The sequence below is a fragment of the Salmo trutta genome, chromosome 9 (genome assembly GCF_901001165.1).
Source record: "Salmo trutta chromosome 9, fSalTru1.1, whole genome shotgun sequence".
NCBI lineage: Eukaryota > Metazoa > Chordata > Actinopteri > Salmoniformes > Salmonidae > Salmo > Salmo trutta.
In genome coordinates, this window is record NC_042965.1 from 49,333,753 (window position 1) to 49,355,766 (window position 22,014).

Consider the following 22,014-nt stretch of genomic DNA (forward strand, 5'->3'; position numbering starts at 1 on the left):
CGGCTGTTTTTTTCCGGGTGCTGTTTTCACCTGTGTTTTGTGGCAACCGTTATTGTTCGCACATTGGTATGTTTACTGTGTGCTATTTCTTAAGTAAAGTGCGTGGTTCACTCATCTCTGCTCTCCTGCGCCTGACTTCATGCACCAGCTACACCCACCGCCTGACAGGACACACCTACTCTGCTGCTCCTCTGCTGCAGAGGATAAGTTCATTAATCAAAATTGGTAATTAACTGCACCTTAGATTACACCGCAAAGAGTTTAAGTAACAGACATATCTCAACATCAACTGTTCAGAGGAGCCTGTGTAAATCAGGCCTTCATGGTCGAATTGCTGCAAATAAACCATTACCAAAGGACACCAATTAGAAGAAGAGACTTGCTTGGGCCAAGCAACACGAGCAATGGACATTAGACTGGTGGAAATCTGTCCTCTGGTCTGATTTTAGATTTTTTTTTTTTGATTTTTGGTTCCATCCGCCGTGTCTTTGTGAGACGCAGAGTAGGTGAATGGATGATCTCCGTATGTGTGGTTCCCACTGTGAAGCATGGAGGAGGTATGATGGTGTGGGGGTGCTTTGCTGATGACACTGTCAGTGATTTATTTAGAATTCAAGGCACACTTAACCAGCATGGCTACCACAGCATTCTGCGGAGATACGCCATCAAATCTGGTATGCACTTAGTGGGACTATCATTTGTTTTTCAACAGGACAATGACCCAACACACCTCCAGGCAGCAGAGTGGGGTTCAGTACAAGAACCTTGGCCGACTCTATGGTGGTCACTCTATGGTTCCTCTCCTAGTGTAACTCTATGGTTGAACCTCTATGGTGGTCACTCTATGGTGGTCACTCTATGGTGGTCGCTCTATGGTGGTCACTATATGGTGGTCACTCTATGGTTCCTCTCCTATTCACTCTATGGTTCCTCTCCTAGTGTAACTCTATAACTATGGTTCCTCTCCTATTCACTCTATGGTTCCTCTCCTAGTGTAACTCTATGGTTGAACTGCTATGGTTGTCACTCTACGGTGGTCACTCTATGGTTCCTATCCTAGTGTACCTCTATGGTGGTCACTCTATGGTGGTCACTCTATGGTGGTCACTCTATGGTGGTCACTCTATGGTTCCTATCCTAGTTTACCTCTATGGTGGTCACTCTATGGTGGTCACTCTATGGTGGTCACTCTATGGTTCCTATCCTAGTTTACCTCTATGGTGGTCACTCTATGGTGGTCACTCTATGGTGGTCACTCTATGGTGGTCACTCTATGGTGGTCACTCTATGGTGGTTCCTCTCGTTGTAGCTCTATGGTTGTCACTCTGATTCCTCTTCTGTTGTAACTATATAGGTGTCACTCTGATTCCTCTTCTGTTGTAACTATATAGGTGTCACTCTGATTCCTCTCCTGTTGTAACTATATAGGTGTCACTCTATGGTTCCTCTCCTGTTGTAACTGTATAGGTGTCACTCTATGGTTGAACCTATATAGTTACAACAGGAGAGGAACCATAGAGTGAAACCTATATAGTTACAACAGGAGAGGAACAACCATATAGGTGTCACTCTATGGTTGTAACTGTATGGTTCCTCTATGGCTTCTATCCTGTTCTAACTATGGTTGTTATTATCTCTCCAGATGGATCTCAGAGGACTGGGAGCACTGCACTAAGACTTGTGGCAGTTTGGGTTTCCATATCCGGACGGTTCGCTGTGTCCAGTTCCTCAATGAGGGGACCAATCGCTCAGTCCACAGCAAGTACTGCAGTGGGGAGAAACCAGAGAGCAGACGGCCCTGTAACAGACTGCCCTGCCCTGCACACTGGAGGCCTGGGGCCTGGTCAGAGGTAATGAGTTGTAGTTATACCTGGTCAGCAGTAATGAGTTGTAGTTATATCTGGTCAGCAGTAATGAGTTGTAGTTATGCCTGGTCAGCAGTAATGAGTTGTAGTTATGCCTGGTCAGCAGTAATGAGTTGTAGTTATGCCTGGTCAGCAGTAATGAGTTGTAGTTATACCTGGTCAGCAGTAATGAGTTGTAGTTATGCCTGGTCAGCAGTAATGAGTTGTAGTTATGCCTGGTCAGCAGTAATGAGTTGTAGTTATACCTGGTCAGCAGTAATGAGTTGTAGTTATACCTGGTCAGCAGTAATGAGTTGTAGATGTATCTGGTCAGAGGTATTTACATACAGTTTTGCCTGGTCAAAAGTAATGACATAACCTGGTGGGAGTTAATGAGTTATAGTTATAACTGGTCAGATGTAATGAAATATAGTTACAGTGGGGGAAAAAAGTATTTGATCCCCTGCTGATTTTGTACGTTTTCCCACTGATAAAGAAAGGATAAGTCTATAATTTTAATGGTAGGTTTATTTGAACAGTGAGAGACAGAATAACAACCAAAAAATCCAGAAAAACGCATGTCAAAAATGTTATAAATTGATTTGCATTTTAATAAGGGAAATAAGTATTTGACCCCCTCTCAATCAGAAAGATTTCTGGCTCCCAGGTGTCTTTTATACAGGTAACGAGCTGAGATTAGGAGCACACTCTTAAAGGGAGTGTTTCTAACCGCAGCTTTTTACCTGTAAAAAAATACACATTTCCACAGAAGCAATCAATCAATCAGATTCCAAACTCTCCACCATGGCCTCTTTGGTATAGGGGGCAGTATTGAGAATTTTGGAAAAAATATGTTCCCATTTTTAACTGCCTCCTACACCAACTCAGAAGCTAGAATATGCATATTATTGTTCAGGTTTGGATAGAAAACACTCTGAATTTTCTAAAACTGTTTGAATGGTGTCTGTGAGTATAACAGAACTCCTATGGCAGGCAAAAACCTGACAAGGCTTCAAGCAGGAAGTACCCTGTCTGACAAGGAGTCGTGCGTCTTACCTCTTTTTATTGAAAAGTAAGGATCTTAGCTGTAACGTGACAATTCCCAGGGCTCCAATAGGCTCTCAGAGCCCGCGAAATAACTGAAGGTTTACGAGGGAACCTCAGGTTGAAATATATTATCGCCTTTTGTAAGTGGATGCTCGGAGGACCTTTCAATGATGCGCGTGCATGAGTCGCTTCTGAGGAGAAATTTTATTCGGCTGTTTAGGCTCAATGCATACTCCCGGTCGGAATATTAACACTTCTCTATGACATAAATGGCATAAAAATTGGTTTTAAACAGCGGTTGACATGCTTCGAAGTACGGTAATGGAATATTTAGACATTTTTGACACGCCAATGCGCCATGCGCGACACCGCGAAGAAGCATTCTAGAACTCACGAACAAAACGTCGCTGTTTGGATATAACGATGGATTATTTGGGACCAAACCAACATTTGTTATTGAAGTAGAAGTCCTGGCAGTGTATTCTGATGAAGAACAAGCAAGGTAAGAACATCTTTCTTATAGGAAATGTGATTTTGGTGGATGCTGACCTGGGTGGGTATCTAAATAGCTAGCCCTGTAATGCCGGGCTATGTACTTAGATTATTGCAAAATGTGCTTCATCCGAAAAGCTATTTTAAAATCGGACATATCGAGTGCATAGAGGGGTAATGTATCTATAATTCTTAAAATAATTGTTATGCTTTTTGTGAACGTTTATCGTGAGTAATTTAGCAAACTGTTAGTAAATTCACCGGAAGTTTGCGGTGGTTATGCTTTTTCTGAACGTCACATGCTAATGTAAAAAGCTGGTTTTTGATATAAATATGAACTTGATTGAACAGACATGCATGTATTGTATAACACAATGTCCTAGGTGTGTCATCTGATGAAGATTATAAAAGGTTAGTGCTGCATTTAGCTGTGGTTTGGGTTTATGTGACATGATATGCTAGCTTGAAAAATGGGTGTCAGATTTTTTCTGGCTGGGCACTCTGCTGACATAATCTAATGTTTTGCTTTTGTTGTAAAGCCTTTTTGAAATCGGACAGTGGGGTTAGATTAACGAGATTCTTGTCTTTAAATAGCTGTGAAATAGTCATATGTTTGAGAAATTGAAGTTATAGCATTTCTAACGATTCAAAAATCGCGCCACTGGATTTCAGTGGCTGTTACGTAGGTGGGACGAGTTCGTCCCACATGTACTAGAGAGGTTAAAGGGAGTGTTTCTAACCGCAGCTTTTTACCTGTAAAAAAATACACATTTCCACAGAAGCAATCAATCAATCAGATTCCAAACTCTCCACCATGGCCAAGACCAAAGAGCTCTCCAAGGATGTCAGGGACAAGATTGTAGACCTACACAAGGCTGGAATGGGCTACAAGGCAATCGCCAAGCAGCTTGGTGAGAAGGTGACAACATTTGGTGCGATTATTCGCAAATGGAAGAAACACAAAAGAACTGTCAATATCCCTCGGCCTGGGGCTCCATGCAAGATCTCACCTCGTGGCGTTGCAATGATCATGAGAACGGTGAGGAATCAGCCCAGAACTACACGGGAGGATCTTGTCAATGATCTCAAGGCAGCTGGGACCATTGTCACCAAGAAAACAATTGGTAACACACTACGCCGTGAAGGACTGAAATCCAGCAGCACCCGCAAGGTCCCCCTGCTCAAGAATACATATACATGCCCGTCTGAAGTTTGCCAATGAACATCTGAATGATTCAGAGGACAACTGGTCAAAGTGTTGGGGTTAGATGAGACCAAAATGGAGCTCTTTGGCATCAACTCAACTCGCCGTGTTTGGAGGAGGAGGAATGCAGCCTATAACCCCAAGAACACCATCCCCACCGTCAAACATGGAGGTGGAAACATTATGCTTTGGGGGTGTTTTTCTGCTAAGGGGACAGGACAACTTCACCGCATCATTTGACGGGGCCATGTACTGTCAAATCTTGGGTGAGAACCTCCTTCCCTCAGCCAGGGCATTGAAAATGGGTCGTGGATGGGTATTCATGCATGACAATGACCCAAAACACACGACCAAGGCAACAAAGGAGTAGCTCAAGAAGAAGCACATTAAGGTCCTGGAGTGGCCTAGCCAGTCTCCAGACCTTAATCCTATAGAAAATCTGTGGAGGGAGCTGAAGGTTCGAGTTGCCAAAAGTCAGTCTCGAAACCTTAATGACTTGGAGAAGATCTGCAAAGAGGAGTGGGACAAAATCCTTCCTGAGATGTGTGCAAACCTGGTGGCCAACCACAAGAAACGTCTGACCTCTGTGACTGCCAACAAGGGTTTTGCCACCAAGTACTAAGTCATTTTTTGCAGAGTGGTCAAATACTTATTTCCCTCATTAAAATGGAAATCATTTTATAACATTTTTGACATGCGTTTTTCTGGATTTTTTTGTTGTTATTCTGTCTCTCACTGTTCATATAAACCTACCATTCCAAATTATAGACTGATCATTTCTTTGAAAGTGGGCCAACATACAAAATCAGCAGGGGATCAAATACTTTTTCCCCCCACTGTATATATGTTTAGAGGTAACAAGTTATAGTTATATCTGATCAGAGGTAATGAGATATAGTCATATCTCTTCAGATGTAAAGACATATAGCTATGCCTTGTTAGAAGTAATGAGTTATTGTTATACCTGGATAGAGGTAATGACATCAGCTGATCAGAGGTAATGCGATATAGTTGAACTTGAAACTCTCGACCTGCTCCACTACAGCCCCCTTGGTCCTCCTTTTCCTGTAGTCCACGATCATCTCCTTTGTCTTGATCATGTTGAGGGAGAGGTTGTTGTCCTGGCACCACACTGCCAGGTCTCTGACCTCCTCCCTATAGGCTGTTTCATCGTTGTCGGTGATCAGGCCTACCACCATTGTGTTGTCAGCAAACTTGATGATGTTGGAGTCGTGTTTGGCTACGCAGTCGTGGGTGAACAGGGAGTACAGGAGGGGACTAAGCACGCACCACTGAGGGGCCCCAGTGTTGAGGATCAGCGTGGCAGATGTGTTGTTGCCTACCCTTACCATCTGGCGGCGGCCCGTCAGGAAGTCCAGGATCCTGTTGCAGAGGGAGTGTGTTTAGTCCCAGGGTCCTTAGCTTAGTGATGAGCCTTTTGGGCACTATGATGTTGAACTCTGAGTCGTAGTCAATGAACAGCATTCTCACGTAGGCGTTCCTTTTGTCCAGGTGATAAAGGGCAGTGTGGAGTGCGATTGAGATTGCATCATCTGTGGATTTGTTAGGGCGGTATGAGAATTGGAGTGGGTCTAGGGTTTCCAGGATGATAGTGTTGATTTGAGCCAATTTTATGTGGTCAGAGGTAATGAGGTATAGTTATACCTGGTCAGAGTTAATGAGGTATAGTTATACCTGGTCAGAGGTAATGAGGTATAGTTATACCTGGTCAGAGGTAATGAGATATGCCTGAGTGGTTACTGGTCAGCGATAATGAGTTATAGTAATACCTTGTCAAAACTATGAAATAACACATATGGAATCATGTAGTAACCAAAAAGTGTTAAACAAATCAAAATATATTTTAGATTCTTCAAATAGCCACCCTTTGCCTTGATGACAGCTTTGCACACTCTTGGCATTCTCTCAACCAGCTTCACCTGGAATACTTCTCCAACAGTCTTGAAGGAGTTCCAACATATGCTGAGCACTTGTTAGCGTTTTTTTTTCACTCTGCTGCGTGCCAGTAGTTTAGACAGACAGCTCGGTGCATTCAACATGTCAATATCTCTCATAAATAAAAGTAGTGATGAAGTCAATCTCTCCTCCACTTTCAGCCAAGAGAGATTGACATGCATATTATTAATATTAGTTCTCTGTATACATCCAAGGGCCAGCTGTGCTGCCTTGTTCTGAGCCAATTGCAATTGTCCTAAGTCCTTTTTTGTGGCACCTGACCACATGACTGAACAGTAGTCAAGGTGCGACAAACTAGGGCCTGTAGGACCTGCCTTGTTGATAGTGTTGTTAAGAAGGCAGAGCATCGCTTTATTATAGACAGACTTCTCCCCATCTTAGCTACTACTGCATCAATATGTTTTGACCATGACAGTTTACAATCTAGTGTTACTCCAAGCAGTTTAGTCATCTCCCCTTGCTCAATTTCCATATTATTTATTAAAAGATTTAGTTGAGGTTTTTGGGTTTAGTGGGTGTCTTGTTCAAAATACAATGCTTTTAGTTGTAGAAATATTTAGGGCTGACTTATTCCTTACCACCCACTCTGAAACTAACTGCAGCTCTTTGTTGAGTGTTGCAGTGATTTCAGTCGCTGTAGTAGCAGACGTGATTAGCGTTGAGTCGTCCGCTTACATAGAAACTCTGGCTTTACTCAGTCAGTGGCATGTCATTAGTAAACATTGAAAACAGCAAGGGGCCTAAACAGCTACCCTGATAGGCTTCCATTGGCAGATATCTGCAGCATTAGTAAAAATGTGATCAATACATGTTGATTTAATTCCTGTGCTGTTTGTAACTACCCTGGTAGGTTGACTGACAACCTGATCCAGGTTGCAGGCACTTGTTACAGTTTTTTCCTGAGTGGGCAGCTTGATGATAGCCAGTCAATATTTAAATCACGCGGAAAATATACTTCTCTGTTTATCACATATATTATCAAGCATTTCACACATATTGTCCAGATACTGACTGTTTGCACTTGGTGGTCTATAGCAGCTTCCGACCAGAATGGGCTTTAGGTGAGGCAGATGAACCTGTAGCCATATTACGTCAACAGTATTTAATATGGGCTATTTTTAGCACTTTTCTGGGTTACTTGATTGCTTTTAATGCTTTACTGGGAAGTGTATCAGAGGTAGACTTACTCATGTTATTTACATTGGAGCTGATAGTGCAGGGTGAGCTGCATAAAGTGGTCTTCCTAATTTGCAAATTCCCCTAAGATCATGTACATTTGATGCAGCGTTATGACGACTCATTGTCACAATGGTAGGGATCAACTGGATTGGTCTTGGATAATTTACCAGTCATTGTTTCAACGCAGCCTTGAAATGCGTGGACAGAGTCCAGGAGCCAAGATGATTTGGATGGACTCCGTCATTCCTGTAGAGTATCTTCTGTTTCCAGAAGGTGTCAAATTTATCAATAAAAGTGACTCCAGCAGAGCTACAGTAGACTTTTAGCTAGATGTGTAAGCCAGCAGTCTGCTGAATCTTTCATACCCGCGGCCCAACAATGGTACTGGACCTGAAATGATTGGCTGTTTTTTAGAGTCGTTTAATGGTAAAATCAGTTATTTCAAATACATTTTCAAACGTTCCGAGCTGGCCCTTCTGATGTCGTTTGACCCCACATGGACTACGACAGTGTCCACTCCCGGCATCTGTGGTGGAACAGTCGGAAGCAGCCATGTTATGTCCAGTACTCATTCTCCTGGGTAGCACACAGTTTTTGCCTTGGGGACCGAAATGTTTCTCACCATAGAGCTGCCTATGATGACAGCTGGTGATGGTCAATTGGCCAAGAGATGATTTCGGATTGGTCTGTCATTTAGCATGCTTCTGAGTAACAGGAGCTGGTCAGTATGTGTAGATAATCCTTACTACCGCAGCTTTTTTTAAGATATCATGAAGAATTGCGAAAGTGTTTCTACTGCTATCAACATTGCTGCCCTGCACTTAACAGGTGCAATCGACAAAGATCAGTGACTACTTTTTGGAGGACGATCGTGCCGTGCTCACTCTCTCTGACTCTGAAAATGAATCAGACAATGAGGAAATCCCTGATTTTAGGTAAAACATTTTCATTGAACCAGACATTGTAGAGTCTTCTGATGACAGTGATGGGGAAGAAATGGTGATGAACAGAGTTGTTGTAATGGAAACAGTTGACAGAGTTTTGAAATCAGTGGAAGCAGAGAATGATTGCAAATGCGGTGGGAGTCAAAAAGAGAACAGAGGCTTTTGTATAGAACACCCATCTCCGGATTACATCTTCAAACGAAGTGCCAACATGGCATCCATGACAGAGTTCATCCATGTATACGGGTAAGAGTCTAGCTACATTTTCAGATATTATAAATTGTATTGCAAGTTAAAGCGTACTGTTAGCTAGCTCGCTAATGTTAGCTGGCTGGCTCACTAGTTAATGTTACGTGTATGAGCTCTGTAGTAATATTATTTGTATCTCAGAAATCAATTTTTATTGCTAGTTATAGCCTAATGTTAGCTAGCAAGCTAACATTGAACCTAGTTGGTTAGCTTTAGCTATATGCAGATTAATGCATGGTGCCTGGTGGTATGGTTTGGGATTATCCGTCTAAACAAAAGACTCCACTATGCAAGTAACCATTTCACTGTACCGTTTACACCTTCTGCCGCTGTGCCATTTACACCTTCTGTATCCTGTGCATGTGACAAATAAACTTTGCTTTTATTTGATATTGTTATTGTATGTGTTTACCAGAGACATGTGAACAACAACATGACCCGCACCAAAGTCAGATTAGGAGATAGGCCAAGGACTAGATCAAGTGTATTTAACCTCTTCGCTATAGGGGGCAGTATTTTCACGGCCGGATGAAAAACGTACCCAAATTAAACGGCCTACTACTCGGGCCCAGAGTCAAATATTTGCATATTATTAGTAGATTTGGATAGAAAACACTCTGAAGTTTCTAAAACTGTTTGAATGATGTCTGTGTATAACAGAACTCATATGGCAGGCAAAAACCTGAGAAAAATCCAACCAGGAAGTGGGAAGTCTGAGAATTGTAGTCTTTCAGACCATTTTCTATTGAAACTACAGTGTCTGTGGGGTCAACTTGCACTTCCTAAGGCTTCCGCTAGATGTCAACAGTCTTTACAAAGTTGTTTGAGTCTTCTATGGTGCATTTTGAGGGAATAACAGCCGGTTCAAGCAGTGTACTGTCTGAGGTCATGTAGTTACTTCATGCGCATTCACGCATGGATAGCATTTTTTATTTTTCTTTTGTAATGAATACGCTATTGTCCGATTGGAATATTATCGATTGTTTATGTTAACACCCTAAGGTTTGATTGGAAACAGCGTTTGACATGTTTCTACAAACAGTAATGGAACTTTTGAGCTTTTCGTCCATTGATTTGCGCCCCGTCTCGTGCCTTTTGGAATAGTGTTCTGGACGCGCCAACAAAACGGAGGTATTTGGACATAAATTATGGACTTTATCAAACAAATGAACATTTCTTGTGGAAGTGGGAGTCCTTCCGAGTGCATTCCGCCGAAGATCAGCAAAGGTAAGAAAATATTTATAACAGTATTTTAGAGTTTTGACAACGCCGTGGCTTGACGGCTAACTGTATAGCTTGCATTGACGGTTGAGCTATGTACTCAGAATATTGAACAATGTGCTTTCTCCGTAAAGTTATTTTGAAATCTGACACAGCGGTTGCATTAAGAGGTAGTAAATCTATAATTCTTTAATTAATTGTTATATATTTTGTCACCGTTTATGATGAGTATTTCTGTAAATGAATGTGCACATTGTGGTCATTCACCGGACGTTTTGGAGGCTAATCATTTTCTGAACATCACGCGCCAATGTAAAATGCTGTTTTTGGATATAAATATGAACTTAATCGAACAAAACATAAATGTATTGTGTAACATGATGTCCTAGGAGTGTCATCTGATGAAGATCGTCAAAGGTTAGTGCTTCATTTTAGCTGGATTTTGGGTTTTTGTGACACATCTCCTTGCTAGGAAAATGGCTGTGTGGCTTTTCTTGTTTAGGTGGTGTCCTAACATAATCTAATGTTTTGCTTTCGCTGTAAAGCCTTTTTGAAATCGGACAACGTGGTTGGATTCAGGAGAAGTGTATCTTTAAAATGGTGTAAAATAGTCGTATGTTTGAGAAATTGAAATTATTAGATTTTGATGTTTTGAAGTTCGCGCCCTGCTGTTCCATTGGCTGTTGGCTAGGCGTTCCGTTCCGCTAGCGGAACACCTAGATGCAAGAAGTTTTTTAAAAAATGTAAGGGGTGGATCAGCTTAATATTGTGTAAAGATTGTTGCTTCCATCAATGTAATTGTCTGCATCATTTCCAATCCCCCATATATATATTTTTTGGGGGAAATATATATATATATATATATATATATATATATATATATATATATCCAAACATAGACATTCATACTTATTTTTAGAATATACCTTTATTATTCCCCAAACCCTACCACCCTTCCCCCAATTGGAGTAAACTAATAAACAATAACACTTAGGCTTCTACCTTCAGTTTATACATAGTATACACAATCTGCTTTACAATAGTTATATTTTCTTTGTTTATAGTCCTTCCTCTATTTCTGATATTCTATTTGTAACTGTGCTATTTCACAATTTCTGAACCTATATACATTTTACAGACCCTGTATCGTTTACATTGGTTATCTTGTTATTAGTCCCACCCTTCAGATCCATTCAACCCCTCCCATCTATCTCTCAACACCATCCATTTTGGATATCTAGTTGCCATACATTTTTCAACTGTGCTGTGATGCTTGACAAAGTATTGAACCTTTCTATTCTCATAGCTTCTACAGATTGTGAATTAAACATTTTGCTAAAATAATTATATTATTGATTGACTATGGCTTTTCAAATCATCCAGTATTGTTATCTGCAGCGTTAGTTCTAGGCAAATGTTGCAGTTCTTCAGCCATTCCTGGACCTGTGTCCAAAAACGAGCTACATATGGACAATACCAAAATAAATGATCTAATGACTCTACCTCCTCACAGCAAAATCTGCAGAGCTGGGAAGATTGTATCCCCTATATATATATAACATTCTATTGGTTGCAAGAACTTTGCATAGTAATTTAAATTGAACATTTCAAAGTTTTGAATCCGGCATTGTTTTGCATATCAATTCATAAACCATGCGCCATGGAATGGGTACATCGCAAATCTCTTCCCAACTATTTTGCAATTTATATGGCACAGCTGTCAGTTTTTTGGTCCTTAAATTAAATTGGTATATGTTTTTTAAATTTTTCACACTTCTTTATCCATGTATGTTCTTTAATACAGGGCCGACACAAGTTCCTTACTTTTTTACCCTTCTACTTGCCTCTTCCATTTTTGTGGTAATGCTGCAATTAGTAGGTTGTAATTTGGGGTAGAGCAGACATTTCCATATGTCTGTGTTAGCTGCATGTGTGACATAACTCCACCAGTCCTATTTATGATATCAGTCACACAAATTATAACTTTTTTAAACATTTCTTCTGAAAATATTTTTTTAATCAATTAGTATATTTGAGTTTAACCACAAAATTTGTTGTATTATTTGTTCTTCCTTTTCAGGTGGATTAAACTGAAATTGCAACCAAATTTTTAAGGCGTGTTTAAAAAATAACGATATTTTGGAGATTATTTCCTTTTCAAACAACCGAAAGTGAGCAGGTGTAATCTGATTAAAGGGAAAAAGGCCATTCTTGAACATAGGATGAGACATTCCTACCAATTTACTAGAGAACCAGTTTGGATTTAAGTATAACTTTTGTATGACTGATGACTTTAGTAAGAGGTCTAATGCTTTAATATTTAGTAATTTCTGCCCTCCGAATTCATATTCGTTATATAAATAGGCCCTTTTACTTTTGTCTGGCTTGCCATTCAAAATAAAATTGAATATTTTTTGTTCATATAATTTAAAAAGCAGGTCACTAGGTGTTGTCACGCCCTGACATTGGAGATCCTTTTTTCTCTATTTTGGTTAGGTCGGGGTGTGACTAGGGTGGGCATTCTAGTTTTTTTATTTCTAGGTTGGCTTGGTATGGTTCCCAATCAGAGGCAGCTGTCTATTGTTGTCTCTGATTGGGGATCATATTTGGGCATCTTTTTCCCACCTGTTGGTTGTGGGATCTTGTTTATGTATAGTTGCCTTGAGCACTGCATAGCTTCACGTTCATTTTGTTCTTTGTTTTTTTTGCTGGTTCACGTAATAAAGATGATGAACCCAAACCACGCTGCATTTTGTTCCGATTCTTACAACAACGACCGTGACAGGTGTAGGCAAAACCATAAGCAAATGTGTAAACTGATATAACTAAAGAGTTAATCAGGGTGATTTTTCCACAAATAGACAGGTATTTTCCTTTCCATGGTAGCAAGATCTTATCTATTTTTGCTAACTTTCTATAAAAATGAATAAAGTGGGATCATTTCTATCTTTTTGGATTTGTACACCGAGTATGTCCACATCTCCGTCAGACCATTTTAATTGGTAAAATACACAGTAATGTAACATTTGATCCGATACCTAATATAGTACACTAGCAAAAGTATCTAGATCCTCTATGAGGCCGTGGAGAGGTTCTAATTGTGGTTTTAAAAGAAACCATGAATCATCAGCGTACAATGACACCATAGTTTTTAATCCACGGATTTCTAATCCCCTAATATTATTGTTTGATCTAATTTTAACAGCTAACATTTCGATGGCAATAATAAATAGATATGCCGATAGTGGACAACCTTGTTTTACTCCTCTAGACAGTTAAAGACTTTCTGAGATGTAGCCATTATTTATTATTTTACACCTATGGTTACTATACATAACTTTAACCCATTTTATAAGAGATTTCCCAAAATTGAAATATTCAAGTGTATTTTTTGCTACTACTTTCACCACTTTTAGTCTTAATCTTTTGTTGTTTATTACACTACCTTACTCTGTTAACCACATGGCCCCACATGTGACTCCTTTAAAGAGATGGGTGGGACTAAGGCTTAAGAGGGTGTGAACGATTCTGAATGGGTGTAGACAAATAAGAGCTCTCGAGTAGGTGTACCAAAACACTCAAGAACCATTTTCTCAAAAATGGGATGACAAGTTTATCAACTTTCAAAGCAGATTTACTTTCCCATTGTTCCGCAACTGCAGTGTATGATACAATTTTCAAGTTTTATCCAACAAAAAACATTGATACTTATTTTATTTAACTAACGAAGCAATGCAACACCCAATTCCCCTGTGTTAAAGTAATTTCCCCCTTAAACTCAATAACTGGCTGTGCCACTTTTAGCTGCAATGACTGCAACCAAGTGCTTCCTGTAGTTGTTGATCAGTCTCTCACATCGCTGTGGAGGAATTTCAGCCCACTTCTGCTTGCAGAACTGCTTTAACTCAGCGACATTTGTGGGTTTTCAAGCACGTTTCAAGTCCTGCCACAACATCTCAATTGGGATTGGGGCTGGACTTTGACTAGGCCATTCCAAAACTTCAAATTTGTTTCTTTTTAGACATTTGTATGTAGACTTGATTGTGTGTTTTGGATCATTGTCTTGCTGCATGACCCAGCTGCACTTCAGCTTCAGCTCATTGACAGATGGCCTGACATTCTCCTGCAGAATTCTCTGATTACATAATTCATGGTTTCTTCTATCAAGGCAAGTCATCCAGGTCCTGAAGCAGCAAAGCATCACCAAACTGTCACACTACCACCACCATGCTTGACCATTGGCATGAGGTTCTTACTGACAAATGCAGTGTTTGGTTTTCGCCAGGCATAATGGGACTCATGTCATCCAAAGTTGACTCAAGTTTGCCAAAAAGCACCTGGAAGCAACTAGATGATCATGAATACTCTTGGAAGAATGCTCTATGGACAGATAATTCAAAAGTATTACTGCGTTTTCCTCGACATGGGCGAAGAAGGTGTTTAGCTTTTCCGGCAGCGAGACTTCGTTGTCTGAGCCGTTAACTCCACTTTGTCTATGTACTGACGTATTGCTTGTTTGATTGCCTCATGAACGGCATTACTGGACTTTTTGTACTTGACCATATTCCCAGTCACGGAAGGGAGAGTAGCAATGGTCGAGAGTTTGATGTGCGAGTGGTGCAAACAATGTGTTGATAAAACTTCAGAGGTTTTCCTAAGATTTGCTTTATTAAAGTCCCCAGCTTACAATAAATGTGGCCTCAGGATATGCGGTTTCCAGTTTGCACAAAGTCCAGTATAGTTCCTTGAGAGCCATCGTGGTATGGGCTTGAGGGGGAATATACACCGCTGTGACGATGACCGAACAGAATTCTACTTTATTGTCCAGGGACTGAACATTAGCAAGTAATATACTCGAAAGCGGTGGATGGTATGCACGCATCCTGAGTCGGACTAAAAGTCCACTCCGAATACCTCTTAACCTCCGGCGGCATCTTGGAGCAGTCTCTGGGATAAATGGAATCACACTTGGAGTAGCAGTTACAATAGCCACAAAGTCACAACTTCTGGACTTGTCTACGTGTTGCTGTGCTGTTTTTTACTACTTGGCTACCTGCCAAATGTAATTTTTTTGTCAATCTGCATTAACACATTTACCATCATCTTAGTTTTTTCCTCACTTTACTTTTTTCATTCAACTTTTTCACCCCGGACACTTTATCTGGACATGGTTCTACAGAATCTCCACCAGCCGAAAAAGCTAAGTAGCATCATTAACACTATGCCATCTAATTGCAGTCACTGTTCTCATAATATACAGGAGAACTATCGCCTTATGGTGAGGATAGCCATGCTGCAAGCCCAGCTTCAGATGCAATCGTTAGGCAAGGGTAATTTAATTGTATGAAAGGATGAAACGGCATCTGGAGATTGAAGGGGTCTCCAGGGTTAGCCATCCCTGAGTCTGTGTCTGGTAACTTATACATCTGAAGGTTAACAATGAGGTAAGTTATGGCAGAAATATATACAAGAGGGCTTTATAGACAAAAAGAGCGCAATGCCTCAATCTTTTTTTCAAGGCCAGCCTACTTTCTGATACAAAATGCTATGATTGTCACGTCTTGACCAGCAGAAGGTCTAGTTGTGTAGTATTTTGGTCAGGACGTGGCAGAAGATGTCTGTGTATGTTTGTTCTGGGTTGTATGTTTCTATGTTGGTCTGTGTGGCTCCCGATCAGGGACAGCTGGTTATCGTTGTTCCTGATTGGGAGTCATATATTAGGTGTGTGTTTTTCACTTGGGTTTGTGGGTTGTTGCACTAGCACTGCTATTATTTTTGTATGTATAGCCTGTTAGCCTGTCGTGAGTCGTTATTGCTTTTTCTGTGTTTGCTTCATTCTTTACATTAAAAAGATGAGTATCCACATCCCGCTTGCATTTTGGTCATCCATTTCCAATGACAACCGTTACAATGATGTGTAGTGAACCTATCGCCCGTAATAAAGCACAATGTGTTATGATAAACTGCATCCAATGGCTTCAGTACAGTAGCATCTGCATTCATATAGACGATATCGCCATAGTCAATAACTGGAATGAATGTTGACAATGATTTGTTTTCTGCTATTTAATGAAAGACCTGTTCCTATAGAAGGAGTCTATTTGAATTCTTAATTTCTTAACTAAATCATCAACATGCTTTCTGAAAGATAGCTTTTTGTCAATTCAGATGTCCAGATATTTATAAACGGGCACACGATCAATGAGGGTACCATCCAAAGTATGTAAGTATAAATCATCAGATACATTTTTCGTGATTTGTAAAATAACGAACTTGGTTTTACCTGCATGAAGTAACAACTCCTGTTCAACAAAGGCAGGGCAATAAAGGCAGATTGAGCCTGGTTAGCTGTGGGGGCAATAGCATACACCACAGTGTCTGCATACAGGTGAAAGTGACAAACTTAGGAATTTACGCCTTTCCTATGCACTTCTCAGTATTTGTTATTCAGACTTTCATTATTCATTACCACGTAACTCGCTCTGCAGGTGTGGCTACCTTGCACACTCTGAATACATTTCATTCGACTGCTGAAAACCCTGTCATTTTCTTGTAAACAGATTTTCTCGTGGAGTTTTCATTCAATAGTGTTTTCAGTGCATTTAACTTAAGACATCCCTTTAAATATTTTATTTTTAATTTGAATTTTGTCTACAGACTAACCCAATTTATGTAAAGAGAACAAGTCCCAATACTGACCCCGGCGGTACACCTTTCATAATATCCAGGAAACTAGACATAACACCATCAGAAATCACACATTCTGTCCTGCCTGACAGACAATTCTCAAACCACTTGCAAGAAGCCTGATCCAGGCCTATTTCAGTCAACCTTTGAATGAGAATGTGATTGTCAGCAGTGTTGAAGGCCCTGGAAAGGTCTATAAATAAACCAGAGGAGCAGAAAGCTGCAGCATGAAAGGATCAAGCAACCTTTTTTACATAAAAAAGCATATCACAAGTAGAAAGTTGTTGAAATGAAAACAAAGATTCACTAGAAGTTGATGGAACTTCCAATGCATCAACTATAGGCTGAGAGAGGGGGCAAGCAGTCAACTGGCTGACTATGGTCAATTAAAGCACCATTTATTTCAAATAAAAAGCCTGCCGAGATAAAATTCTGATTTAAAGCATCACTTACATAATTCTTCTCAGTAATGATGCCAGAGTCCCCCCAATTGCTCTCCACACTGCCCTCACCTATGTGAGAATTCTGTACATTGACTACAGCTCAGCGTTCAGAACCATTGTCCCCTCCAAGGTCGTCACCAAACTTAGGACCCTTGGACTGAACACCTCCCTCTGCAACTGGATCCTAAACTTCCTGATGGACCGACCCCAGGTTGTGAGGGTAGGCAACATCACCTCCGCCATGCTGACCCTCTAACAAGGTGGCACCACAGGGGTGTGTACTTAGTCCACTCCTGTACTCTCTGTTCACCCACGACTGCGTGGCCGCGTACGACTCCAACACCATCATCAGATTTGATGGCTACACGACGGTGGTAGGCCTGATCACTAGTGACGATGACAGCCTACAGGGAAGAGGTCAGTGACCTGGCAGTATGATGCCGGAAGAACAACCTCTCCCTCAACGTCAGTAAGACCAAGGAGCTGACTGTGGATTACAGGAAATGGTTGGGCGAGCATGTCCCCATCCACATCGACAGGGCTGCAGAGCAGGTCGAGAGCTGTAAGTTCCTTGGTGTCCAAATCACTAAGAACTTAAAATAGTCCACACACACACATAGTCGTGAAGAAGGTGCGTCAGCTAGCTAGCGACATGGCAGATCAATCCGAACTCATCTCTAGACATGTCCAGCCCACTCATTATCTCAGCCAATCATGGCTAGCAGGAAGGTTGCTGACTTTTTCCGTGACTGAACCAACTAGGCTCATCATTTAACTATTTTATTTGTATTTACAGATGGCTGTCACGTCCTGACCAGCAGATGGAGCTATTGTATTAGTTTTGGGGTCAAGACGTGGCAGTATTGTGTGTGTGAATGTTTGTGTTGGTGATTGGGACTTCCAATTGAAGGCAGGTGTGTTGAGTTGCCTTTGATTGGAAGTCCTATATAGGTGTGTGTTTTTCTTTGGGGTTGTGGGTAGTTGTTTTTGCACTGCGTTTAATAGCTTGCAGAACTGTTGCTGTTGTCATCTTTATTGTTTTGTCAAGTGGATGCTTTACTCCTTTTTTTTAAATTAAAACCATGAGTATCCATATTCCCGCTGCGTCTTGGTCCTCTTCTCTCCAGTACGACATTTTCTGTGACGAGTACGACATTTTTTGTGACAATGGCATTCATTTGTTAAAAATGCACATGAATGTTTACTTGTTCTAGAAGGCATTTCTGCCCCAAAAATTATTTTGTATAAAAAAAAATATATGTCCAAATGCCTCTCCTGTGAAGTATGGACGTGCGACATACATCTAGCTTCCTGAAACAGGTCAAAAATAGTAATTGAACCCTCCAAATCCATGGAGGAACAGAAGGATTTAAGCCAGTAGTGTAGCCAGAGGAGAGGACTAAAGCATTACATTCCTGACCTGTTCTTGGTAGAGGCCAGGAAATGAGAACACGCTTGCCTGTTTCCTTCAGCCTGCCTATGAGCACTCTGAAGTCATCTTTTAATTGCTCCGATTTATGAAGATTGATGTAGTTTGTAACAACATGAATGACTACTGTGCGAGCATTCGGGTGCTTCTCCATTACAGTAGAGAGCTGGTGAGCTATGTCACTAAGACAGGCTCCAGGGAAGCAGTGGGTCCTTGGTTCCCTGACCGCCAGATCCCTAACTATGGAGCTCCCTGTAACAACCACTACGTCCCTAACTATGGAGCTCCCTACAAAAGCGCTGTATCGCCACTCCAAATGTTCTGGTGCCTATTTCCTTGTCACATGTCAGTGACAGGGTTTCCATTTCAATTTAGCCATTGAGGTATGGAGGGATACTTAGTTATGACTGGGGTATAGTCAGAGGTATGGAGGGATACTTTGTGAGGACTGGGGCCTAGTCACAGGTATGGTATGTAGGGCCTGAGGCTTGATGTGTTGAGTGTTAGGTGTTTAGCTGTAGTTATTGTGTGACTGATAACTACAGTAAGTGTTGTGTCTGGATTGCAGTGTGACTGATAACTCTGTAATTTATATGTTTGTTGTGTTTCAGTGCTCAGTGACATGTGGTGAGGGGGTGGAGAGGCGCTTAGTGACGTGTCGTATTGGAGATCAGTGTAATGGAGAGAGACCTGAGGCCCACAGACCCTGCAAGCCAGGACCCTGTCACGGTGAGATACAACTCTAACCCTGACCTTAACAGTAACCCTGACTATCAATTATATGTTGGTGTGTTTTTTTGTTTTATAATTATTGTAGCTATCACCAGCCTTTAAACCTTTCCTTTTGAAGGACTGTTGTCTGGAACTATTCTAACCCTAACCACCCCCAAAGGCTGAGTCCTAACCCTAACCTTTCAGACCCCCATACCTAACCCTAACCACCCCCAAAGCCTGAATCCTAACCCTAACCTTTCAGACCCCCATACCTAACCCTAACCACCCCCAAAGCCTGAGTCCTAACCCTAACCTTTCAGACCCCCATACCTAACCCTAACCACCCCCAAAGCCTGAGTCCTAACCCTAACCTTTCAGACCCCCATACCTAACCCTAACCACCCCCAAAGCCTGAATCCTAACCCTAACCCCTCAAACCCCCATACCTAACCCTAACCACCCCCAAAGCCTGAGTCCTAACCCTAACCTTTCAGACCCCCATACCTAACCCTAACCACTCCTGAGACCCGAGTCCTAACTCTAACCCCTCTGGCCCCCATACCTAACCCTAACCACTCCTGAGACCTGAGTCCTAACTCTAACCCCTCTGGCCCCCATACCTAACCATTCCTGAAGCCTGGGTGGGTGGGGGGGGGGTGCTATGCTGACATATTGAATTGTTTTAAGATGGTCATACTATGGATCATTTACATATTTGGTTAAGAAAATATTTACTAAATAAACTAAAGTAAAAAAATAGTATATTATATATAAGGAAATCAGTCAATTGAAATAAATTAATTAGGCCCTAATCTATGATTTTTACATGATTGGGCAGGGGCGCAGCCATGGGTGAGCCAGGACCAGCAAATCAGAATGAGTTTTTCCCCACAAAAGGCTTTATTACAGACAGAAATACTCCTCGCTTTCATCAGCTGTCCAGGTGGCTGGTCTCAGATGATCCCGCAGGTGAAGAAGACGGATGTGGAGTTTCTGGGCTGGCAGGGAAGGAGTTGGCAGGGAGGGAGTTGAATAACTAGGCAGGGATGGAGTTGAATAACTAGGCAGGGAGGGAGTTGGCAGGGAGGGAGTTGAATAACTAGGCAGGGAGGGAGTTGGCAGGGAGGGAGTTGAATAACTAGGCAGGGAGGGAGTTGAATAACTATGCAGGGAGGGAGTTGGCAGGGAGGGAGTTGAATAACTAGGCAGGGAGGGAGTTGAATAACTAGGCAGGGAGAGAGGTAGATGAACAATTGGGGAGGAAGGGAGGAAGATAGTTGAGTAACTACGGAGGGATATGAATAACTAGGGAGGGAGAGAGAGCTGAATAACTAGGGAGGGAGGGAGTTGAATAACTAGGGAGGAAGGGAGGAAGGGAGGGAGATGTGAATAACTAGGGAGGGAGGGAGCTGAATAACTAGGGAGGGAGGGAGGGAGGGAGCTGAATAACTAGGGAGGGAGGGAGCTGAATAACAAGGGAGGGAGAGAGGAAGGGAGGGAGCTGAATAACGTGGGAGGGAGGGAGGTGAATAACTAGGGAGGGAGGGAGGGAGGGAGCTGAATAATGAGGGAGGAAGGGAGGGAGCTGAATAACTAGGGAGGGAGTGAATAACTAGGGAGAAGGGAGTTGAATAACTAGGGAGGAGGGAGGTAAATAACTAGGGAGGGAGGGAGCTGAATAACGAGGGAGGGGAATGAATAACTAGGGAGGGAGCTGAATAACGAGGGAGGGAGGGAGGGAGCTGAATAACTAGGGAGGGAGGGAGGGAGCTGAATAACTAGGGAGGGAGGGAGGGAGCTGAATAACTAGGGAGGGAGGGAGCTGAATAACGAGGGAGGGAGGGAGCTGAATAACGAGGGAGGGAGGGAGCTGAATAACTAGGGAGGGAGGGAGTTGAATAACTAGGGAGGGAGGGAGCTGAATAACTAGGGATGGAGGGAGGGAGGGAGCTGAATAACGAGGGAGGGAGGGAGGGAGGGAGCTGAATAACGAGGGAGGGAGGGAGCTGAATAACGAGGGAGGTAGGGAGCTGAATAACTAGGGAGGGAAGGAGCTGAATAACTAGGGAGGGAGGGAGCAGAATAACTAGGGAGGGAGCGTAATAACTACTAGGGAGGGAGGGAGATGAATAACTAGGGAGAGAGATGAATAACTAGGGAGGGAGCTGAATACCGAGGGAGGGAGGGAGCTGAATAACTAGGGAGGGAGGGAGGTGAATAACTAGGGATGGAGGGAGTTGAATAACTAGGGAGGGAGGGAGCTGAATAACGAGGGAGGGAGGGAGGTGAATAACTAGGGAGGGAGGGAGGGTGCTGAATAACGAGGGAGGGAGGGAGGGAGCTGAATAACTAGGGAGGGAGGGAGCTGAATAATTAGGGAGGGTGGGAGCGAGCTGAATAATGAGGGAGGGAGGGAGCTGAATAACTAGGGAGGGAGTGAGGGAGCTGAATAACTAGGGAGGGAGGGAGGGAGCAGAATAACTACGGAGGTAGGGAGGGAGGGAGCTGAATAACTAGGGAGGGAGGGAGGGAGCAGAATAACTAGGGAGGGAGGGAGCAGAATAACTAGGGAGGGAGGGAGCAG

At 42.2% G+C, this 22,014-nt stretch overlaps 1 protein-coding gene across 1 annotated transcript in view; it reads left to right on the top strand.

Moving 5' to 3' along the window:
• Positions 1 to 19,639, top strand: part of adamts3 (ADAM metallopeptidase with thrombospondin type 1 motif, 3) — a 353,285-nt gene extending 333,646 nt beyond the window's left edge. The window contains exons 22-23 of the mRNA XM_029763911.1: positions 1,643 to 1,850; positions 19,328 to 19,639. Of these exons, the coding sequence (XP_029619771.1) occupies positions 1,643 to 1,850; positions 19,328 to 19,462 (343 nt within the window). The 3' untranslated portion in view covers positions 19,463 to 19,639. The remainder of the gene's footprint in view (positions 1 to 1,642; positions 1,851 to 19,327) is intronic.
• The last annotated feature ends 2,375 nt before the right edge of the window (positions 19,640 to 22,014 follow it).